The 21,785-nt window shown below is 39.1% G+C and overlaps 2 protein-coding genes across 2 annotated transcripts; both read right to left on the bottom strand.

Annotated features, from left to right (window-relative positions):
• Positions 1–6,341: 6,341 nt before the first annotated feature.
• Positions 6,342–12,798, bottom strand: LOC311270232 (homeobox protein Hox-D9b-like). Its single transcript, XM_084374978.1, has 2 exons — positions 11,744–12,798; positions 6,342–9,565 (listed from the first exon to the last, which is right to left on the bottom strand). The coding sequence occupies exons 1-2, from the start codon at positions 12,429–12,431 to the stop codon at positions 9,321–9,323; spliced, it is 933 nt and encodes a 310-aa protein (XP_084231104.1). The 5' UTR covers positions 12,432–12,798; the 3' UTR covers positions 6,342–9,320.
• A 4,956-nt stretch (positions 12,799–17,754) lies between these two features.
• LOC311270589 (homeobox protein Hox-D11b-like) lies at positions 17,755–20,591 on the bottom strand. The gene is made up of 3 exons (XM_084375548.1): positions 19,656–20,591; positions 18,441–18,579; positions 17,755–18,238 (listed from the first exon to the last, which is right to left on the bottom strand). The coding sequence occupies exons 1-3, from the start codon at positions 20,254–20,256 to the stop codon at positions 18,145–18,147; spliced, it is 834 nt and encodes a 277-aa protein (XP_084231674.1). The 5' UTR covers positions 20,257–20,591; the 3' UTR covers positions 17,755–18,144.
• Positions 20,592–21,785: the final 1,194 nt, after the last annotated feature.

Genomic DNA, 21,785 nt, shown 5'->3' with positions numbered 1-21,785 from the left:
TTTTCTCTCTAAAGATCAATAAACTCTTTGCTTTGTCTGGGAAACGTAGCAGCGTAAAGAGTCTTTCTCTGCAGATCTGATATATGAAAGGCTGTTACTCTCACCTCTCCTGCTTTCTGCTTCATCTTCTTCATCCTCATCCTCAACAGACCAAAGTCACATATTAACACCTTCACTTTTTACACCTTCTCTGCAGGATAAAATGGCTGCCATGTCAAGAACGCTGCACGTCACTAGTTTAAGGTCGCAATCATTTCCATTTTTATTCAACTTGCGAGACTTAAATCAGCGGAACAAATCTTGTGAGTGCATTTTAATGGCTAACAGGAGTTTGAACGAACAGCAGAGCGTGCTCAGAGAATCATGGCCATTTTAATTCAACACCTTGAATATTACAGTTCAATTAAAATTATAATTCATCTTATAATTCATCAAGGCTCTTTTATACTCATGTGTTAACATATCAAATACCAGGTGGTTTATATGTCGCCCAGGCAAATCTCCAAATGGTCTTCTTCCATCTTCCTTTCTACAAATTAAGGTATAGCTGCCACAAAAACCTCCATTTACATTTTCATGACAATGGCAGCCATCTTACTTTAGGTACAAACACCACAATCTAACATTTCTACCATGTTAGTTTACTTTATAATAGAAAGAGACATGAACAGCAGGCAGAAACCATGAACAGAGCAGCTGCCATGTTTCCCTCTTGTCACCTGAGAAAACACATCACTGAAATCCAAAGCAACATTTAAATGTATCACACGGTACTGCTACATGGCAGACAACAGCCTCATAATTAATTCTCCCTGGCTGTAATATACAACAGCCAGTATATGTTCTGTGTATTTGTCTGGGTGTTTGATTTATGGCTGTGTCTTTTTATTGCAAAGCAACTCTCTGAAACATGAGCAGACGGATGTTTACAACGTTTTAATGCCCACATTTATTTTAAAACTCGGTCATTCATGTCACAATTTAATCCACAGTGAAAGAGAGAGAGAGAGAGAGACAGAGGGCCTTCAAAGCAACACATGGATCTCTCACATTGTGTTACAGATTCACAGTATTCACAGTCAGTCATGCTGTCATCATTTTGTTATGAGATATTTTAGATTGAGCTTAATGTAAATAGTTTTAAATAAAGTGCATAATGTTTGAATACTGTGAGAGAAGAAGTCATATTCAAAGTTGTCTTTTTATTACGGTGGTATGTTGTTTTTGAGGTTGTTCACTGGAGGCCGGTCAAGGTGACTGCAGAGACCTTGAGGTTTTATTTTGAAGAGGAAAGAGGAAGTGGAAGTAGCCTCACACACCCCTCTGACTGCAGCTCGTTGTCCAGCTGTCACAGGTAAATGGTTTTGGAGCCTTCATGATGTGTTTGTTGTCTTAATTCACATTTCATATCATTGAACGTCCTTTTGCCTTCAGTATTAACTCACCATGACCTCTAAATCAGGGAACTTCAACAGGGTGAGCATGTATAAGACACCGTGTCACTGTGTAGAAACAGAGCTTTTTATTCTGAGAAGTTTACATTTCAAGCTTTTAACAGAAAGCAGCTGTGTTTTCTGATGGCGTCTCGTGTCGACTGTTTAATCTTAATCTGCACATTTATCCGTGAAACAGGCCGGATGTCATGGATTATAAATACTGTTACAGTGGAAAAGTCTTACAATGACACTTTTACTCCAGTTTGTCATTGAACAATTATGTAAAGCACAGACAATTACACGCTGGAGGTATATAGGCCCACCTGTACTGTACTGGCTTCTTTCTTTCTTTCTTTCTTTCTTTCTTTCTTTCTTTCTTTCTTTCTCGGGTCTACTTCCTCTACCCTTACTCTTGTATCTTGTACATTAGTTCATATTTTTCAATTATTATACTTTTTTAAATTTAATGTTTGTTATACTTTTCCCTGTACACTGACATCAAACCTAACTAGAGTCATATCCCTTGTTTCTGTCACATACTTGACCAATAAATCTGATTCTGATTCTAAAATGCGTTGTTTTTACTTCACATTTTAATTTACTACAATACAAATACATATAATCACATACACAACACATGTGTAGCTGATGAAAAATGATGGTTTGACTCATTTTGATTGAACTGTCACAGTTTACCGCAGCACGACACTGCCACCCAGCGGACAGAGTCAGTAACTACACACATGCAGGATCAACACCAGTGCCTTTTCTTGGTGCTGAGTGTTTTTGTGTGTTTCAGTCTCTAAAACAGCTTCACATCCTCAAACCTCCTGATCCAGAGGCTCCACTTTGAGACAACAACATTAACATGCTCAGTTTGTTGACAAAATACATTTATAATCACATTTTATTTATTTTATTCCACAGTATCCGACGCTCGTATCATCACATTTAAAGAAAAGATGACCGGGCTGTTCATCTTTGTGTTATATCTGCTGGTGGTGGTGCTGGTGGTGGTGGTGGTGGTGGTCGGCTGCATGTTCCTCCTGCAGAGACTCCTCAGCTCAATCATATCTTCTAAATGATCCTCGTGCACGTGGCTCACCTGAGTTATTTGTTACTGCACCACTGAGGATTAATCTGGTGTTATTGCAAAACATTGTGTTGGGAGCAACAATTAATCTGAAGCAATCATCTGAAAATTGGTCGTCTCATTTAATTCCACAATAATTATTCCCTTTGTTGCAGTTTGTTACGAGGTTATTTCGTTTATTTTCATTTCGGACACACCTTCTGGTTACACCCTGAATTTAATCAGAATTTAAAACCCTTTTTTTTTTGTTTCTCCTTTATCATTTTGCAAAAACTAATTTCGTCTTTTCCCCCCTGTGCTTTTATTTGTGCTGCAGGACAGAATGATTTTGTGTTACTATGTTAAAAATGAACATATTTAGACCTAAATGTTTACTACATTTCCAAGCTTTATTGTCTTTCTCAGCTTTTATCTACTTTATTCTTAACAAAGCTGCAGCTTTCAGTCAATATTTGGAATTACGCACACACACTGCGTGCGTAAAAGACGCACGGACAGAGATTTTATCTTAGAAAATGATGCCAGGAGGTTGATGTCTAACCTTCTTATTCAAAGCAAGAACAACGAAATATAATTAAAAGTCTGTCGTTCATTAAAGCAAACATTATTATTGAGGATTTGAAAATATAAGCGATGAAATCAAAGTAATAACCCGGATTTTAAACATCTCAGGCCTGCAAGTATAAAGTCTAAATCCAGACTCTAACGCTCCTCGGGCGCACACGCTTTTGTTTTACGTTTTAATCCTCCGTCCGGTGAAATTTCCTGTGTTTTGTGGTGCGCAGAGACGTGATTGAGGCTGTCTGGTCTCAGCTGCGGACAATGACTTTTAACATGTAGAAGGACAGTCGAGGCTCCGAGGGGCAGGAAAGAGTGTCCAATAAAACCATATAGTCCCGATGACTGTCTGGCCTAAATGACTTTATGGCAGACTCCCCCTCTGTGTCTTGGGTGTGGGGAAAGTCACGTTTATTCTCCAAATGCATGCTGTTGCTTTATGACCCTGCAGTAGGATGAGCGGATTATATGGCGGCAATAAATGAGGGAAGCTACGAGGCGCTGCACTGACTTTGACAAAACAAGGAGGCCGGAATGTCTCTCTGTGGACTCAGACTCACAACACGTACCTGAGAGCAGTGAAACACCTTGACGTTGGAACAATATCATCCTGACAAAACAAAACAAAATAAAATAAATGGCATTATTGGCCTGCAATCCATAAAAACGTCGAATATGAGATTGGAGTTGGAGGTTTCGTCTCTTGGAGGATAAACGCGTAAAAATACAGGATAACACCAGGAGAATAAGACTCGTTTTAACCTGTAGAAGTAGAAATTCGTGTTCAGCAGTGTATTATTTTGTGTCGTACGAACATTTAATACAAAATATTTCGATTATGAGTCTATAATCCAGTGAAACATTAGACATTACATTCTGCTGTATTCGTGTTACTCTCATCCCGTAATAATATAGGTTAAAACAATGGTACCAATACAAATTCTGCTATTATAAGAAGTCATTTAAGTGCAGTGATAGTTGTGTTTTTGTGTGTTTTTCTTTAAAATAGTCGTGAAACGTCAAACATTGGCCTACATATTGTTTTTAGTGTTATTCTCCCGGTAAGGATCCTCCTATAATGATGCTATAGGATACTATAATGACAACAAGACAGATTTTATCATTAGAGGTAGTATATTTATGTGTGTTTCTCTCTCTCTCATACACATATTAAAGTCAAATAATGGCGTTATTTCTCTATAATCCAGTAAAATGTCAAAAATGAGGAGTTTTTTTCTCTAGTAGGATCAATACAGGATAAAACTATGACAACAAGACTAATTTTATTTTTAAAATAAGTAATTATAATGCAATTATAGTAGTTTTGTGTGTGTTTCTCTCTCTCATAAACATATTAAAGTATAATAATCGCATTATTTCTCTATAATCCAGTAAAATGTCAAACATGAGGAGTTTTTTCTCTTGTAGGATCAATATAGGATAAAACTATGTGATCAAGACTTATTTTATTAGTAGCAGAAGTTTTTTTTAGTGCAGTGGTAGTATATTATGTGTGTTTTTCTGCCTCATACAGAAACTAAAGTAAAATAATCGCATTATTTGTCTATTGAAACATTAGATAAAACCTTTCTTAACGTTTTTCTCATCCCACATGATACAGGATCAAATTATGACCAATCTTATTATTATACTATACTAATTTTAATGCAGTTAAAGCAGTATTTTGTGTGTGTTTCTCTCTCATACACATATTAAAGTCAAATACTCGCATTTTCGGTCTATAATCTGGTGAAACGTCCAACACGAGAAACTGCTTGGTGTCCTCCTCCTGTCGGCTCGTCCTGTAATGATAAAACAGGATCAAACTAAAGGATCCAGACTATTTCTATTATTTAAGCAGTAATTTCACTGCAGCAGTGTATTTTGTGTTAGTCGCATTATTGGTGTATAATCGAGTGAAGCGTCATTACTCGTGTTTTGTGCTGTTTGTATCCTCGCACCGTGAAAATGTAGCTGAACACTGTGATACAACACTTACTCTGTTATTATCTGTCGGCTCGTGGTGCTGCTGCAGTGGGCTGATGTGATGTTGTGTGTCATGATGTGATATATAAAATAATAATGGCATTAGTTTTCTTTATAATCCGGGGAAACGTGAAACACTAGTTCCTGCTGCTGTAGTGTGTGTACAGGGGGATGAAGGTATCACACACACTCTTCTTCAGGACGAAGTTTACTGTGTCCATGTCGAACAACATGCTGACGTGTCGGCCTGCTGGCCTTCATCACGGTCAGATGAAGAGGAGTGTGTGTGTGTGTGTGTGTGTGTGTGTGTGTGTGTGTGTGTGTGTGTGTGTGTGTGTGTGTGTGTGTGTGTGTTACCTTCATCCCTCTGGACGTCCAGCAGCTGCATCATGATTTCAGATCAGCACCATATTAAACACAGTGTGAAGGAGCATCCTCTCACAGGTTAACTCCTGCTTCTGTCTCGTTTGTCTCTTCTAGGGTCATCCCATAAAATAATAATAATAATAATAATACAGGATAAAACTGTAAGAACAAGACTCATTTTATTATCTTAAGTAGTTTATTTAGTGCAGTAGCATCGTAGCAGGCCTAATGTGTGTGTGTGTGTTTCTCTGTCTCGTACAAAAATGATATAAAACAGAACATAAAATCAAAATAAATAACTTTAAAGTAATTAAAGCTATCCTGTGATAACATGAACCAAAGGATTGCATGCGTAACAAATGTATTATTATTATTATTGGGGTTGATTTAATCTGGGGTCGCTGGGAAAAAAGCATAAAAAATGTGATAAAATTGTAAAAAATAAATGAGATTAAATGAATTTTCATGCGCCATTTTCTGCCATAATTACTCATACACCCTCTCACTGCGTTGCCTGAAAATCGCCCATGTATGAAGAGCATTTAAAACCGCCACTAAAAGGTTTATTCTCATTTAGGCCTATTTGTCGCTTTTTACAACACCAATGTTGTAAAACGAAACTGAGTTTAAGTCCCTTTATGCCGCATGAGAGAAACAGAAGGCTGTCTGATTATCACGAAGTGACGCCCTTGGAGTAGAAACAGGCTCGTGCTAGCAGCAGTAGTAGACTGGTATTATTAATATCATTATAATGGCTGTAATTATGTGAAGGTAACGTGATAAAGCAGAATTAACACGTGTACTATAACAATAAAAGTAGCATTAGTGGAAATGTCGCCCAAATGGCGCAAAATCCCCCAGAACATAAACTGAAACATAAAATAAACACAACAGGAAAAGTGTATAATTAACAATCTTTTATTTCATTGATAAAAACCCCCACGAGCAGCATATTTAATGAGCCTCCTCTCATCACACCACGTCTCAGTTCAGTCCCAGGCTGAAGGCTAACGTAGCCTGTTTTGTTGTGAGTCCTTCTCTCCCAGCAGAGAATGTGTTGTGTTTGAGTCCATGTCCATCCAGAAAAACAAAAAAAACTTAGAAATATCCCTTTACAATATCTGGTCGGGTGTTATTGTACATTCTGAAATGACACTGTTGCTGGTTGTGCGTTGATTTTTCTTTAAACATGAGCTTGTTTTGTTCTTAAAGGAGGTAAAATGAACCATCAGACTGCAGTCACACCATAGCTTAGCCATGACTGGTGTGTGTGTGTGTGTGTGTGTGTGTGTGTGTGTGTGTGTGTGTGTGTGTGTGTGTGTGTGTGTGTGTAGAGGGAATATAGGCATGTCCATATCCGCAATATTAGACCCACAGTAACAACAGATATACAGAGCAACAATGACGACAACAACAACAATAACAACAAATATGCCCGTCGAGGCCACATGCACAGTTTATAAAAACAAAACAAAGAAGCTTATTCTGTTTTTTTTATTTTTTAAAAGTCCCTTATGAAATAGTATTTTAGGGGAGACTGGGGTTGGTTGTAACACAGAGCAAGATAAAGAAAAACAGCATGATTATCTATGTAGAGGCCTCTCTGACCGCACCTGAAACAAACTGAAGCACTCGAACGCCTCTTCATCTTCCAGTTTTTTATTGTTTTTTAATTAGTTTGCTTGTTTGTTCGTTTTATAGTTAACCTGATGTACTTTTCTGATCCAGAACAAGTGCTTATCTTCGTCAAAATGCTTTGTGGACTGACAGTACACATATTTCAGCATGTTGCAGCCTGTCCAAACGTAATGAGAGACACATACAACTTCAGCCCTGGATGGAAAGACAAGACCTGACACTGAAACCTTTAACCTTTTCCATTTCTTGTTGTCCTCTAATGAATCTTCAGCAACAACCGAGTATTGGCAGTTCTTGAAATACTTTAGGATTTGTGCACACAGACACGAATTGTCAATTTTCTTTATAAACAAGTTGATAAAGGATCATTTCTTTAGTATTTCACAAACATATTTATATTCATATTGAACTGAAATCACAATCTTTCCCTCACCTTAAACTGGTAATAGATCACTTTTTTTTGCTTTAACTTATCTCTCTTTAGGAAATATTGACTGCACACTGTAATGTCCGTAGAAAAAATGACACCAACCAAGAGGCACTGTTTTCCTCGGTCACTGTCCCCAGGTGACGGTGGAACAACTGGACTAACTGTGGAAACTACACTGCAAAACAAAAGGAACCTGCTGACGGAGGAGGCCAAGACGGTGAAGAGGGAGAGCGATAGAAACCGAGCTGAAACAGACGAGTTCACTCGATGGAGAGCTCTCAGGTGTTTTGTCAAAGTCTGTCCCCCCGTTGATTTGTGTTTTCTCTTACCACCGGGACTTTAGAGGTTCAAAATCCCATTTGTAGCACTAAGATCTGGGTGTTTTAGGTCAAATCTGGATTGTTGCAGTTGTTTTTGCTTTGGACAGTAGCCAGGCAGCTAGCAGTAGCCGTGTGACTAAGGCTGTCTTTGCGACAGAGCAAGCAGTAATACCACAGGGAAAGACTAGGGAAGTTTTCTTTCACCACAGTCAATCGAATAGATAAACTTTGGAGACTGTTTCACAAACTGAAAATGCAATTTCTTAATCTTTAACCACTTTAAGCTCGCAGCTACAGTGAAGACTCTGGCTTACAAATGAGTGTAGATAAAGGCTTTCCAAATCAATTTGGGATCTTGGTCCTTCCGGAGACTTGGATCACACCAGACGAGCTGGATGAAGACATTTTGTGTTTTCTTTCAGGGTGTTTTTTCACATTTTAAAACATGTCCCCATCTGCTTCAGGATGCTGCAACACTGTTTTGCTGTGAAGCTCCAGAAATGTTTCGTAGACTACAACACTTCACCCGACTTTCCATCAGCATGAGGGCGAGGAGAAAGTGAGCGTTTTTTCATTTTTGGATGAACTTATCCTTTAATATTTTGTGTGAACTGGACTTTAAATCACAGCATTTTTAACCAATATTATAATCAGATTTCCACTTTAAAGTCAAACTAACAAACTGATCAGTAAAGTATATAAATTTACAACAGCTGCAACTGAAACTAATCACTTAAACTTGTCTCTATTTTCAGGAAATGACTTTATTCTAAGTGCCAGGAGTCTCTTTGTTTGGGTCCTTTCCACAAGTCCTTCATTTTAATTTCCAATAAACACTCTGCGACCATTTTTCAGGCCGTAACAGACAAAGTGCTCAGACATTAGTTAGTCATGAGATTTATCTAACTTCAGTTGCGTCTCATTTGGCACACTGAAGCAAATTTTTTTACGAGGACAATAGTTTTCGCATTAAATCATAAAACACAGTTTGCATTTTGCCAGAAAGCACGGACAATTTATGTGAAGTCAACGATGTGTCAAGTAGTTTCATTTTTCGGACGAGTGAGATATACAGCCGCATCAGGAACAGATGTGAGTGAAGTCTTTGATATCACCTAGTGTGTTTTCTGATATCATTTTATGGATCTGACCGTGATTGTTTTATTCTGAGCATTATTTACAGCTGCCCACAGGTCACAGGTCATTTGGTAACATGCAGATGGAAGAGTTCGAGAAGATTTAACATGAAAAGGCCAAAAAATAGGAGTATTTTTTTTTTTTTTGGTGTTACAACACATCCTGGTCTCCCCTGCAGAGTCACACCACTGCAGTGCTCCAAGGCGGCCATGTTAGCCCCACAATCCGTTGCTTAGTAACAGCTGATCATGCCAGATGAGGAGCACTGCCTCACCTCCTCCACACCTATCCTGGAAAAAAGAAAAGAAAAGAAAACAAAAGAAAAATCTACCCCAGCCTCTTCTTCTCCAAACCCATCATTCATTGATATTCCTCCTATCCCGGGTCATCAGCTTCTTCATCTTCATCCGTCTGTTCTGGAACCAGATTTTGACCTGTCTCTCTGTCAGATTTAAGAGTCCTGCCACCTCCAGGCGCCGGTCTCTGGTCAGGTACATGTTGTAGAGGAACTCCTTCTCCAGCTCCAGGGTCTGGTGTTTGGTGTACGGACACCTTTTCTTCCGGGTCGACTTGGCGTGGATCCAACTGGCTGAAGGATTTTCTAGCAGGAGAGGAGAGGAGAAAGGTCTTCATAGATTTTATACTTAAATCACACACTTACTTTCTATGGGTTTGATGGCTGCACCTAACAATTACTTTCATGATGAATTAATCTGGCAATTGGTTTCACGAGTAATAGATTAATCATTAAGTCTGTAAAATGTAAAAAAAACTGTGCAAAATGCTCATCACAGTTTCCCAAAGTGACGTCTCCAAATTGCTTCTCTTGTCCAAAACCCAAAAACTATAACTTTATAAACATAAATGACAAAGAAAAGCAGCAAGTTCTCACATTTAGGAACCTGGAATCAGTAAATGTTGACATTGTTACTTGAAAAATCAAATGTCAACATAGTTTCTTTCAGTATTCAATACTTTTTAAACCGACTCATTGATTAATCGACTAATGGTTGCAGCTCTAATTGGTTGGTGTGTATCTGTGTGCCTGTGTGTGTGTGTGTGTGTGTGTGTGTGTGTGTGTGTGTGTGTATGTGTGTGTGTGTGTGTGTGTGTGTGTGTGTGTGTGTTTGTGCAGAGTTCAAAGACTGACATAAAAAAAAATCAAAGAAAATATTCTCAGGAACACATTTTATGAGCCTGCAACTTTTGGCTCATTAGAAAGAGAAACAACAGCGCGCGCTCCAAACACAGCTCCATAAATAAAGACAGTGTTCAGCTGCAGCTGTGACCCAAACCAGTTATCGAACTTTATTGGCATCAGGTCTGTTTATGCTCTCATTCCACCCTTCCTTCATTTCAATCATTTAACATAATGTGGCTTGCAGAATTATGCTCACGGCTCCTGGTGTAGCTATAGACCCTATAGAGAGATGATTTTGGGAGGACAAGCATGCAGCAGTAAATACAGCAGAGTGTCTCCTATAAAGAGGCTGCATCTCTGTCAGAGGGTTGATAAACGCTGCCTCATTTTTAGAATTATTTAAGCACAGTTGGAGGGGAGATATTTGAACTATTGACTGATATGAAAATGTTTTATTGACCACTTTAACAGGCGTAAAGCAGCCAGAGAGTGCTGGGAAATTACGGTTGGACAGACAGGCCGCATCAGAGCAACAAGTCTTTTTTTTTGGCTGAGGAGATCAGACACTCACTCCACACAGGAGACATTTCTGCTCAATTTGCTTCAAATTCTGAATAATTTATTTGATGGACTCGTTTAATCCTCTATTTGACAATGAGTAGAACAGTGAGATTAATCATAGCAGCTTAAAATGTTTTAAACCTGATTTCTGAAGCAAAGAAAAATAACTAGTGTGGCCTGATAATCAAGAAAATCATTCTTATTTTATGAGAGGCCTATTCATAATGTTTTACCTATTTTCCTTGTTCCTCTGCAGATTTTTTCAGAAATTCAACCTTGCACAGATGAAAATAATCCCTGACTCTGTGCTGGAGCTTGAAGTAACTCCCTAAAATCCATAATTAAGGGGGAAAAAAGTTAAATAAATGTGATCATGTGATCACATCTGATGGGTTGATTCAAGCTAGCTTCATGTCTGCACAAAGTGACTTTAATACCAAACAGATGCCAATGCAAGTGACTGCCTGGAGGAGCGAGACAAAACCAAAAACCTACAACTGAGCAGTGAGAAGAAGAGCTAAACACTTGCATTGAGTTTGGCGCCTTCCTTTATGAATTAATCAGCAGTTTTCAGGGCGAATTGGTGGCTGGAGGTGGAAGAATAAAAGACTTCAATATTTAATCTCTTCAGTGTGAATAATTTGGATCCATCGCTCGTGGAAAAAACAAATTATAAACTTATTTGCTGCTTCTGTACAAGCTATGAGCAGTAGAGGCTCTCTAATGTATTAACACAATAAGCTCCGAGCGTTAATGGCAGGAAACTCATTCCTGCACAAATCAAAGCAGAGCAATCCTACCTGTGTTTTCCCTCTCGTGACAAATAGTTAAATAACAGCAATAGCGCCTTAATTATTTTAATGGACAATAAAGTTTTATATTTTACCGTTTACAAGACATTTATAGGCCTATAAAAGTCACACACACTTACTTACTTGGCCCACATTCTCCCTCTCTGTCAAACACACACACTCTCTCACACACACACACACACACACACACAAACACACACTCACACACACACCTGTGTATGCACATGCTAATAAACATTCCTCAGTTTGGTATATCTGTCTTTACCCGGGTCAAGCTGTTGCTGTGTTTTTCTCTCCTCGACCTCCTTTTTGGGCTCCGGCTTCCTCCCCAGCTCCTCCACGGTCCCAAGCCGCTCGAGGACCACCTCGGCCGGGCTGGCGAAGCTGGAATCCGCGGGGCTGTCGACGTGTGACGGCGGGGAATTCTCCGGTTTAACCGCCTCAAACCTCGGGCTCGGATTGGAGAGGTCACCCTGAGCGGGGAGACACGAGGGAAAACCAGCCGACACATGCGACAGAGAGGTCTCCGAGGTGGCAGTCGCTCCCTCCCAGCAGCGGACGAATCTGCTCTCGGAAGCGGCCGAGGATGCGAGGTGCTCGGTGTGGGTCTGCGTCTGCGGGCCGTAGTACGGGTGGTGATGGCTCAGGAGGTGATGTGGATGGAAAAGGCCGGGGATGGAGGAGCCGGGGGTGGACTGCAGCTGCGGGGAAGAGGATGAAGAGGATGTAGAGTTGTTTGTCCAAGGAGAAAAGCCGTTTAAGCTCGTTTGTTTGTTGGAAAAATGTGAAAAATCCGGAATGTGTGAGCCGGGGGTCCCCTCCTCCTCCTCCGCTCCCCGGGTTGGCTTTGCGCAGCCGGCCGTCGAACCCTGCAAGCCTCCCGGGATGAAATGTGCACCGTACGGCTCTTCGGTCTGGAGCCCCATCATGGAATAATAATTCGTTAGCGACATGTTTATTTTATTATTTCAATAAAAAGACACTTAAGTGCGCCTGTAAAACGTTAGATGGGCTGGTATAGTGGCTTACATCCTCCCCTAAAATGGTAGTAATTTTTTTTCCTGCCCATACCTTCCCCTCGACTGCCCATTGGTTACATTGCGGATCACATGGTTAGACTGTATTTACCCGGTATATGAAATAAATCAAATAATTCTTTTGTGCTCAGCGATGTGGTTGTAGGCCCGCCGTCCTGCTGCCAGACGGGCCTGAATGTAGCAGCAGATCCAGGAGGCTTTAAAACTGAGGTTGAAACATCGTTTTACAAGCTGAATAAAAAGTAGCAGGGAGCCTTTTACAAGCTCGTGTGAAGCGTGTGTGTGTGTGTGTGTGTGTGTGTGTGTGTGTGTGTGTGTGTGTGTGTGTGTGTGTGTGTGTGTGTCCTCAAAGTGTAACGGGACTGCACAGAGGAGAGAGATGGGCTTTGGCTTTTCTTTGTCTGGACAAGTGATTTCACTGATCTTGAGCTTCCAATGAAAATATCCTGCATTTACGCACAGTTGCTGTAACTACTACCCAAAATCACAGCACCATAAATAGTCTTTAACTGTTTCATTAATATATTATTTACACATTTTAAGCTGTCTTTTGTTTTTATTCGTTTACTGGCCCAATAAATGTGCCTACTTATTAATTCTTTGTCTACAAAATAAATAAAATCATGTCGCAAAGTGTGCGTAATTACGCACAGATATTACATTCTAAAACCGGGCATATTTTCCTATTTGGATGTTTTGCTGTTGTGATCCGTCTATGTCCAGTGGAAACAATTTTTGTGAGTTAAATTTTGTAAGAAAAATTGAACGACTCAGTTTACCTTTAACTGAATAAACCATTTAAATCTTCGTTGGATTATCTGACAAGTGGAAAAACAGCGCGTTTTTCTTCGCTTATGAATAATTGACATTTTGAAGACACATGAATCCTTCTGTATCTTTTCAGTTGGTATAATAAACCAGTGCTCATGGCCCACTAGAGCTGTACATTTACAATATTATCTACAGCCTATTGAAAACTTTGCAATTCAAAAGCCTTATTTGGCCCCGTGACAATTAATTTAAAGACTTTCTCCATTCACCGTCACTGTGTCCATATTTGTGTGTGGAAGTGAAATCCCATTGGCTGGAGAAGTGGGTGACAAGCAGGATGAGGGCGTGGCTCACACTTAGACAAAAATAGTCCTCTACCATAGACCTTGATCGCTGTTTCTTGTGCACTCTTAGCGCCATCTGCTGGGTGGATTAGTTGAAACAGGACAGGAGGGATTCCCAAACTTTTATCATCTCAAGGCACACATAGGAGGGCCATGTCTACAGAGTACAGACTGCATTTAATAAGATCTGGTCCTTAATTAAATATAACTCCAGGAGTCACATAACAGTTAAAAACATAGTGACATTTCTACTAAACTACCTGAAGCTGTCTGCCCCCTGGAATAACCATAGTCCAAGTATATCTATTCACCAAAAACCTCTAACAGCAATATATAGCCTGCAGCCCAGAAGACCTCTGGTTTGTTTCAGCACACAAGTCACTTCAATACATTTTTGTGATCACACCATATCAAGACAGAATAAACTCTGTCGACTGGTCCCAACAATAAAGTGAAGACATCAATCACCACTTATAGTTTCATTGAGCTGGACCCTTGAGGATTGAGGCCAGATGGATGTTATTGCAGTCAGCTCCTCTAGGTGGCAGTGTCACCATCACCGCTCCTGTGGTGGAAACGGGGGTCAAACTCTGTTCAAACTGCTGTTAGAAGCTGACATATAAATGTATATAACAGACAGCAAGAAGTAATGGAAAGATAAGAAAGATAAAAAAAGATAAGATAAAAGATACTGGCAATGTAACTAAGTACATTTATTTTAAGTACCGTACTTAAGTACCGTTTTGTGGCACATGTGCTTTACTTGAGTGTTTCCATTTTCTTCGACTTTATAATTCCACTTTGGAGGCAAATGTTATACTTTTTTCTCCACTACAGTTATTTGATAACTTAAGTTACTATTTTGCAGATTACATGCTGCATCGGAGCCAAAGCAGCGCGTTTTTAAATACATTCAATCAATCAGATAAAAAGAAACACTGATTCTGATAATTTAAAAAAAACAGCCTGGCGGGTAAACAGTCCACCCACAGTACACAGAATATACATGTAAATATGTGAATATTATTTTTAACACTTAAGTATTTTTAACACCAGATACTTTTACTCAAGTACTATTTGTATGTGTGACCTTCACTTTTACTTCTGTGAACTTTTTACAACACTGTTGACTATAACCTGATACCAACTGTTGTAGAGATAAAGACTAAGAACATCTGTTAGTGAGGCACGACTATTACTGCTGCATTTACTACATTCACTCTTTATATGTCTTTTACTGTCAGGAATACTTTGCTGTTGCTGTTACTAGCACTATTACTATTACTTCAGCATTACTACTACTTAAGTCCCCCTAGCATGTACAGTCAGTGAACAAACAGTGAATAACATTAATGTTTTAATTAAAGTCAACCACTGAAACTACTTTAATAAATACATAAACATATGTAATATATATAAAGATGTTTTCTTATATCTTTATCAGTTTTTGTACACCAGCTTCAACTTATAAGTTTTTTGTCCCTGAAGTTGTGATTAAATACATTTCTTAAGATGTATATCTGCTTACAAATGAATTATAGTGTGTTATTAACCATTTATTAATGTGTATAGACCGCTTATAAATTCATAATGGGGCGTGGCTTAAAAGTGTTGGCGGTTACACATAATGGACATATTTGTAATGTGTTTTAATGCACCTATAGCACTATATATTCTTAGTTATAGGCACTCATGAATACTCATAAAGCTTTATAGCAACAATTAAAGCTCATTACGCTCTAATGTTTATAATGCATTAAAAGCATACTTACAATATAATGTGTTATAGTGTGATTGTACTTGTGATTGTACTTGTAAGCAATCATAAATATTGCTATAATTTTCGATTGTAAGTCACTATAAGTGGTCATAGTCTGCTTTAAATAAAGTAAGGGGAAAATATGAAGTTAATGCACAAAATGCCATAATTTATTGTTTTGTTTTTTATTGTTTAGGCAACAACAAATATTATAATACTGTTTATAATGCATTGTAGACATTGGTGTGATAATGACTGCTCATAACTATAACTATATAACAGCACTAAAGGTGCATTACAACACATTATAGGTAATGTTCATAATGCATTATAGACATGGGCTTGATAGAAAGTGATACCTTTTAACTGTTACTCCTATTTCTATAACTGCTGCTGCTATTGCATCGACTACAACAGCTGCTTTTACTGCTATTAACTGCTAATTGGCTGAAATATTACTGCTTTTAATTATTCATACAAATACTTTCAGTGCTGCAATATACAACTGAAACTGCCACTGTTTCTCCATTTAACAATTATCCTCCTGTTCAGCTTGCTTCTATTGCTGCAGCTGCACGACTACAAATACTATTACCATTAACCCTGCCTCTTAAATTACAGCAACTGTAACCACAATTTGTACTACAGTAACTACACAAATGCCACTGTTATTGCTAGTAATTCTTATTATATTACTAGGATTTAAAATGAAATGAAAGTAGCACAATGCCTGGCAATAAAGATTTTTAAAAATCGTGGACGTAATGGGAGAAAAGGCTGAGCAGTCTGCAGTTGAGTTTATTGTGGGTCATTAGGTTGAATGCCTTTAGCTCGGACCAGAAACACAATCTCTCCTTTCATCTCGCGTCACACACAAATACACACTCACCACAGTCCCCCACACCCACACCCACACCCACCCACACACACACACACACACACACCCACTCACACACAGACCCAGGAGTGAGACAAAGAGAGACAGCAGACCGTCTGTATTGCCCCAATAAAAGTCATTAGGGTTGAGGAAATGGTGGTTGTGACAGTGTTTTGTGTTGCGGTTCAAGGTTCATTTGCAGCCTTGGACTCACTGAGTGTTTCTGCTGTCTGGTCCCGTGTTGTTCAAAGTCTGGGTCAGAACTCAGAGAACACAGAATACATGCAAGACAATCTTTTTAATACTTTTGTGTTACAGTTTGACAAAATCCACTCTTCACTTAAGAATGTTACTTTTTATCATATTGTAAACTGATGCTGCAATTACCTGCTTAACAACCTGATATTTAGTCAGTGAGGTTGTGTTTACAATTCAAGGAATCATCTAAGTAAAATGTGAGCGTGTTTAATCGAGCCTTCGGGAATGCTTTGTTTGTCACAGAGGTGCCCACACATGACATTCATTTCATTTTATTGCTGCATAAAAACAGGCAGACAACACCCTGTGAAGGCGTCAGACAATGCTGTCACAACCTGAGTGCAAAAGCAGTTTGTGCAAATATTTTCTTATGTGCTTCATTTTACACAACCAAGCAGAAAAGTGTGCCTCCCCCAAGAGAGTACTTATAAACGGTAAGTTTGAATTTATAATAAAACCTAAATAAACCTAAACTCCACATGTGACATGAATTTGTTGTGTCAAATGTTTTTTTTGAAAGTTGAAACCTTTGTCAATTTATTAGTATATTAGCAATGAATTTGAAAATAAACTTTATTAACTCAAATGTTTTTATATGAAATTAAGGATTACACTTTTCTATAGTTAATATTATTAAAGCCCCTTCCAAACAAACAAACCAATCAATCAGTTCCTTTTTTTATTGTATAAGGTTGTCAAAAATGTTAACACATTGTCTTCAAGTGTACATGTTTTGAAATACTGTATAATAAGATAATAAATAAAAACACACGCAATGCAAGGACACATAAAAGAAGAAGATAAAGGCATGAAATAATGATTTATCTCTCATTCAATATTTCATCACGTTAAAGTTAATTTGTCTTTCTTCAGTATTAAAAGTATTTTTGCCTAAAAGCACAGAAGCAAAATGATAAAAATACAAATATCAAATGTGACGTGTATCAGAATAATTCATGTAAATTGTCTTCGGTTCACCTTAAATGATTGTCAATAGATGATTTAATTTGATTTTATCGTCGAACATTCATATGAAACCTTGAGCAATTCTTAACAAATTCACATGAACAGCAACAGGATTTATAATTGAAAAACTCCTGACATCTGCACTGATGGATCTGTTCAGCTGTGAGTTGTAAAAGCACACGACTGCTCTGTGGGATGTCAGATTGTCAGCAGTGCACGTCAACATCAAAAAATCTAATCAAATCAAATCAAAAACACAAGGCGCCACAGATAAACCACATCTGTATTTGATGTTCCTCTTATTAAGTGTTCAGACATGAAAAATAATAAAATATGTATGTCCTCATTCCTTTGTATTAAGAGGAGATGATGGCCTGAGGCAGAGAGAGAGAGGTGGAGGGGGGTAATTTCTTTAGAGTAAGCCACATGACTTCAGAGGGTTCAGATGAGGCAAGAGCACAATCCTGAATGTTTTCTTAATCAGAGGCAGCAGATTGAACAGAGGAGCTGCTGTGTCCGACGGTGCAGGGTGCATTTAGTTGGACCTTACGTCGCCTGCCGACATGATTGGAATGATTGGAGAGCTGTCACAGTTTGTGCAAGACGTAGAAAAGAGCATGACAGTCTCTTGCTGCTGTCTCCCTCGTGTGTTCATCAGAACAGTTGGTATCCTGTGTAGTACTGCAGTCGCTCTCTTTTCAGCTTCTTCTCTTTCATCCTTCTGTTCTGGAACCAGATTTTCACCTGTCTGGAACAGCAAAGACAACAGAAATGTAATTTTTTTGATTTCTTTGTGCTTATTTAAAGATTTCTCATCTAATTAACCTGATCTAACACCAGTTGGAGCAACATTGTTCCCTTGTAACGGGGCTCAGTCCTGCTGGACCTGCAATATGTAACTTCTATTAAATTAAAAACACAATGAAAGACATCTAGCAGCATGGACGCACCGGTCTGTCAGGTGGAGACGGTGGGACAGCTGCATACGTCTGTCTTTGTTGATGTAAATGTTGAACAGAAACTCTCTCTCCAGCTCTCTGGTCTGCTGCTTGGAGTAAGGACAACGCTTCTTCCTCTTCACACAGGCCCCTGACATAGAGATAATAAACAGACAGATGAAGCTCATGTTGATCAGTTTGAGTTGATTTTAACTGAAATGTCAAAACATCTTAATTTCTGATTAAAGGAGAATGTCAAGGCCCAAGTCAAAACAGAAGAAGTTAAGAAGTTAGTGACCTTTTAGTCTAATTGACGCTCAAATCACATTTTTAGATTCACAAATTGTTTGTTATATTTGCTCATTTAGGCCCACGTGTGGTTAGGACCACTGTGACAGCCTGTCAGTTGAGTGTGTAACTAACTTGCAAAGATTGCTGCAGAAAATGAGAATATTGAATAGCTTTTATTGTGTAAATTGATAAATAATCACATTTACTGGCACTGTTTGCCAGTGCTAGTTCACTGCATTAATCCAGTTCCAGGCTCCTTTCACATATTTTAAACAGACCCTTTCTTTTACACAAGGAAAAGTCTTAATATAAGCTACAAACAAGCGTGTACATTCATGAGCCTATGCAGTTTGAGAGAGATTATATTGTCATATTAAATACATTCCTTACATTTTTTTAGATATGTATGTCAAAAGTCTGTGCTATTATCTTTTTTTATGTTGATGTTCAGCCTTTGTTATATCCAGTCCTCTAGTCCAGTAGCTTTACTTCAAAAGACAAACGTGTTTTTATAAAATATATCAGACTAAATAAATAACAGACATAAATAAAAGAGTTGTCCTGACTTTCAGTCTGTTTCCAGCCCAGACAAAAGGTCTATAAATGATTATTCTTAACTGCTCAGTTTGGGCCCATTCTGGCTCCTGACGCAATCTTACGTGCCAAACTGTTTGTAGTCAGTTTGTTAGTGTCAGTGTAGCCGAGAGAAAAAAGACTTGTAGGCTATATTTCATCCAAGATAAAGAAATATGCCTTTACATGAAGCCTTTCATTAAAACATGCAGGATATCACACAGTGATCAGCTGGAGGCTCCAGACTCCAGGAACTACAGTCTGTTTTTTAAAAGGTCTCCTTTAGGAATTACATAATTTAGCTTCATTTTCTAATTTAAAAATTACAGCACATTTTTATACTGTTATATAACTTCCACTTACTTTGTGCATGACTGTATTCTCCTCCACAGCCGCTGGATAACAGCGCATCCTCCTCGTCCTCCTTCCCAGCCTGGGTCGTCTCTGACCCCGCCCTCACCTCGCTCCTCTCCCCGCTATGACAGCTCGTCAGCTCGGCCCGATTCGTCTCTTTCTGCTGTGCGATCCCAGTTACAGTCTGCGCCTTCGGGTCCAGCTCTTCGTCTGTATAAGCGGAAAACTGGTCGAAAGCCGGCGGCAGCACTCTGTCCCGGCCTGCCGGGAAGAGGAGCTGTGAGTCCGGATTGAACGCCGCGTATCTCCGCGCGTCTTCCCCAAACGCCTGCGTGTGAAAACGGGGGAAGCTGTCCTTGCTGGGGTTGAATATCGTCTCCGACTGGGGTGGTAAGCCGTGGTACTCGTGGTAAACAGATTCCCAGGATGGAGAGGTGATGGGACGGGTCCATTTCCACGGAGGAGGGCAGCAGTGGCCTCGGTACTCCGACAGTCCTCGGGTCGCAGCGGTGCTCTGGTCCAGCCGAGTGGAGCCGTTTTCCGTCAAAAACGGTGAAGTGATGGAGCCAAAGTCAGACTTTGACGGATAGGTGCAGCTTGGTAAATACATGGATAAATACTGAAAATTTGAACGGGGTTTGGTTTGGCTAAAAACCTAAAATAGTCATAAAGAGGGTAAGATGTCTGCAGCTTTCTCTATTTATACATGGGGTACAAAAGATGAGTTGTTTCTCCCTAAATCTTATAAAAAATCAATATAAACTTAATTAATATAGATCTGCGTCGTGACCTAAGCCCTGACGCTTAAAAGAAAGAACCATAACCAGCCTCTGATATAAATAATAAGCCACATTTCTTTCCTTAATCCCCCAGACCACAATGAAAGCAGCTCCCGGTGTCCTGTGGAAAGTCAGGAAAACATACTGTACAGTGTTTGACCTTGAGCCTGCGCAACCTGGGTCTGCTGAGTACAATTAACTAAACCTACAGTGAGAGTACAGGCTGGGCTGCACGTTTTTGTTGGCAGGCCAGCCCCAAACACACACACACACGCACACACACACGCAAGATAGCACAATAGTTGCTGCAGTTAAGCATTTATGACATTTTGCCAGGAGGTGAAATTGGAATTTAAACCTTCACACTGAGTGTTGTAGCCTGTAATAAAAAAAAAAAAACAGCCTTTCAAGAAAACAGAAAAACAATCCTGTTGCATGTAGCCTGTGTTTATCCCTTATTCGTATGTGCAGGTCATATGACTTCATGGATGTGTTTGACTTGTACTGTAAAAACCACATCAGACGTTCAGAGAAAATGTCTTCATATTTTTTTTATGGAGCATGAACATCTACACGCAGGACCACGATTTCAAAGCCCATTCTGGACATTATGTAGTTAGGGAGGCTTTGTTGGGACTAGATGTTCTTACTAAAATAAGTCTTCTCAACAGTTTTATCCTCTGTGATCATCCGTTGTTTCCTCTGTGCCCAGGCTGAGTCGAATTAGAGGAAAACATCCCTGCAGCTAGACTGAAAGTTGCTCGGCGTATGGTTTGCTTCTCCTCTTTATGGAGAATTAAAGCTTTGTACTCACATTTATGGTACGAACCAACACAGTCATCTATTCTAAAAATACATATAAACATATAATGTGTTTGAAGGGAACATTATACTTTTAAGGCTACTATTTCTGATATTTTGTTGACTTTATCTGTTTCCATACCAAAACGTTAAAGACAATTCATTTTTGGTATCCTTGACATTGTGTGAAATATTGCAAAGTTGCAAGAAAAACTTCTGTAACATGTTTCAGTATTGAATTTCTCTAAATCAGCTCAGTATTTTGCAGACTAGTTTACGTCTTTTTCACTTTGTTGGTGACTTTTGCATCATGACCACCAGCAATTAGTTCAGGGATGCCCTAAGATGCTCCTTTGAGGGCCAAAAGTGAAACTTAATGATGGGCCAAGAGCCAAAAGCAAGTACCTATTGAACTGTATTGTTAAAATTCAAGAGTATCAGTCAGGTTTTCTTTTTCTTGTTCTCAAAGAAACACCTGGCAGGGGCCAAATCGAACCTTATTGGGTGCCATCTTTGTCCCGAAGGCCTCATGTAGGGCAGCCCTGAACTAGTTTATTGT

The sequence above is a fragment of the Pagrus pagrus genome (genome assembly GCF_965226575.1).
Source record: "Pagrus pagrus genome assembly, chromosome: 15".
NCBI classification, from domain to species: domain Eukaryota; kingdom Metazoa; phylum Chordata; class Actinopteri; order Spariformes; family Sparidae; genus Pagrus; species Pagrus pagrus.
The sequence above is the reverse complement of the archived record's forward strand: the minus strand, read 5'-3'. Positions and strand labels throughout refer to the sequence as shown.

Bases quoted from the DNA above. Each gene is read 5' to 3' on its own strand.
- LOC311270232 (XM_084374978.1), bottom strand. From the start codon at position 12,431: ATGTCGCTAACGAATTATTATTCCATGATGGGGCTCCAGACCGAAGAG. The intron at 9,566-11,743 runs GTAAAGACAGAT...CTCTCCTGCTAG, and splicing joins ACAGCAACAGCTTGACCCGG to AAAATCCTTCAGCCAGTTGG.
- LOC311270589 (XM_084375548.1), bottom strand. From the start codon at position 20,256: ATGTATTTACCAAGCTGCACCTATCCGTCAAAGTCTGACTTTGGCTCC. The intron at 18,580-19,655 runs GTAAGTGGAAGT...TCTCTATGTCAG, and splicing joins AGAATACAGTCATGCACAAA to GGGCCTGTGTGAAGAGGAAG. The intron at 18,239-18,440 runs GTGCGTCCATGC...TTGCTGTTCCAG, and splicing joins CGTCTCCACCTGACAGACCG to ACAGGTGAAAATCTGGTTCC.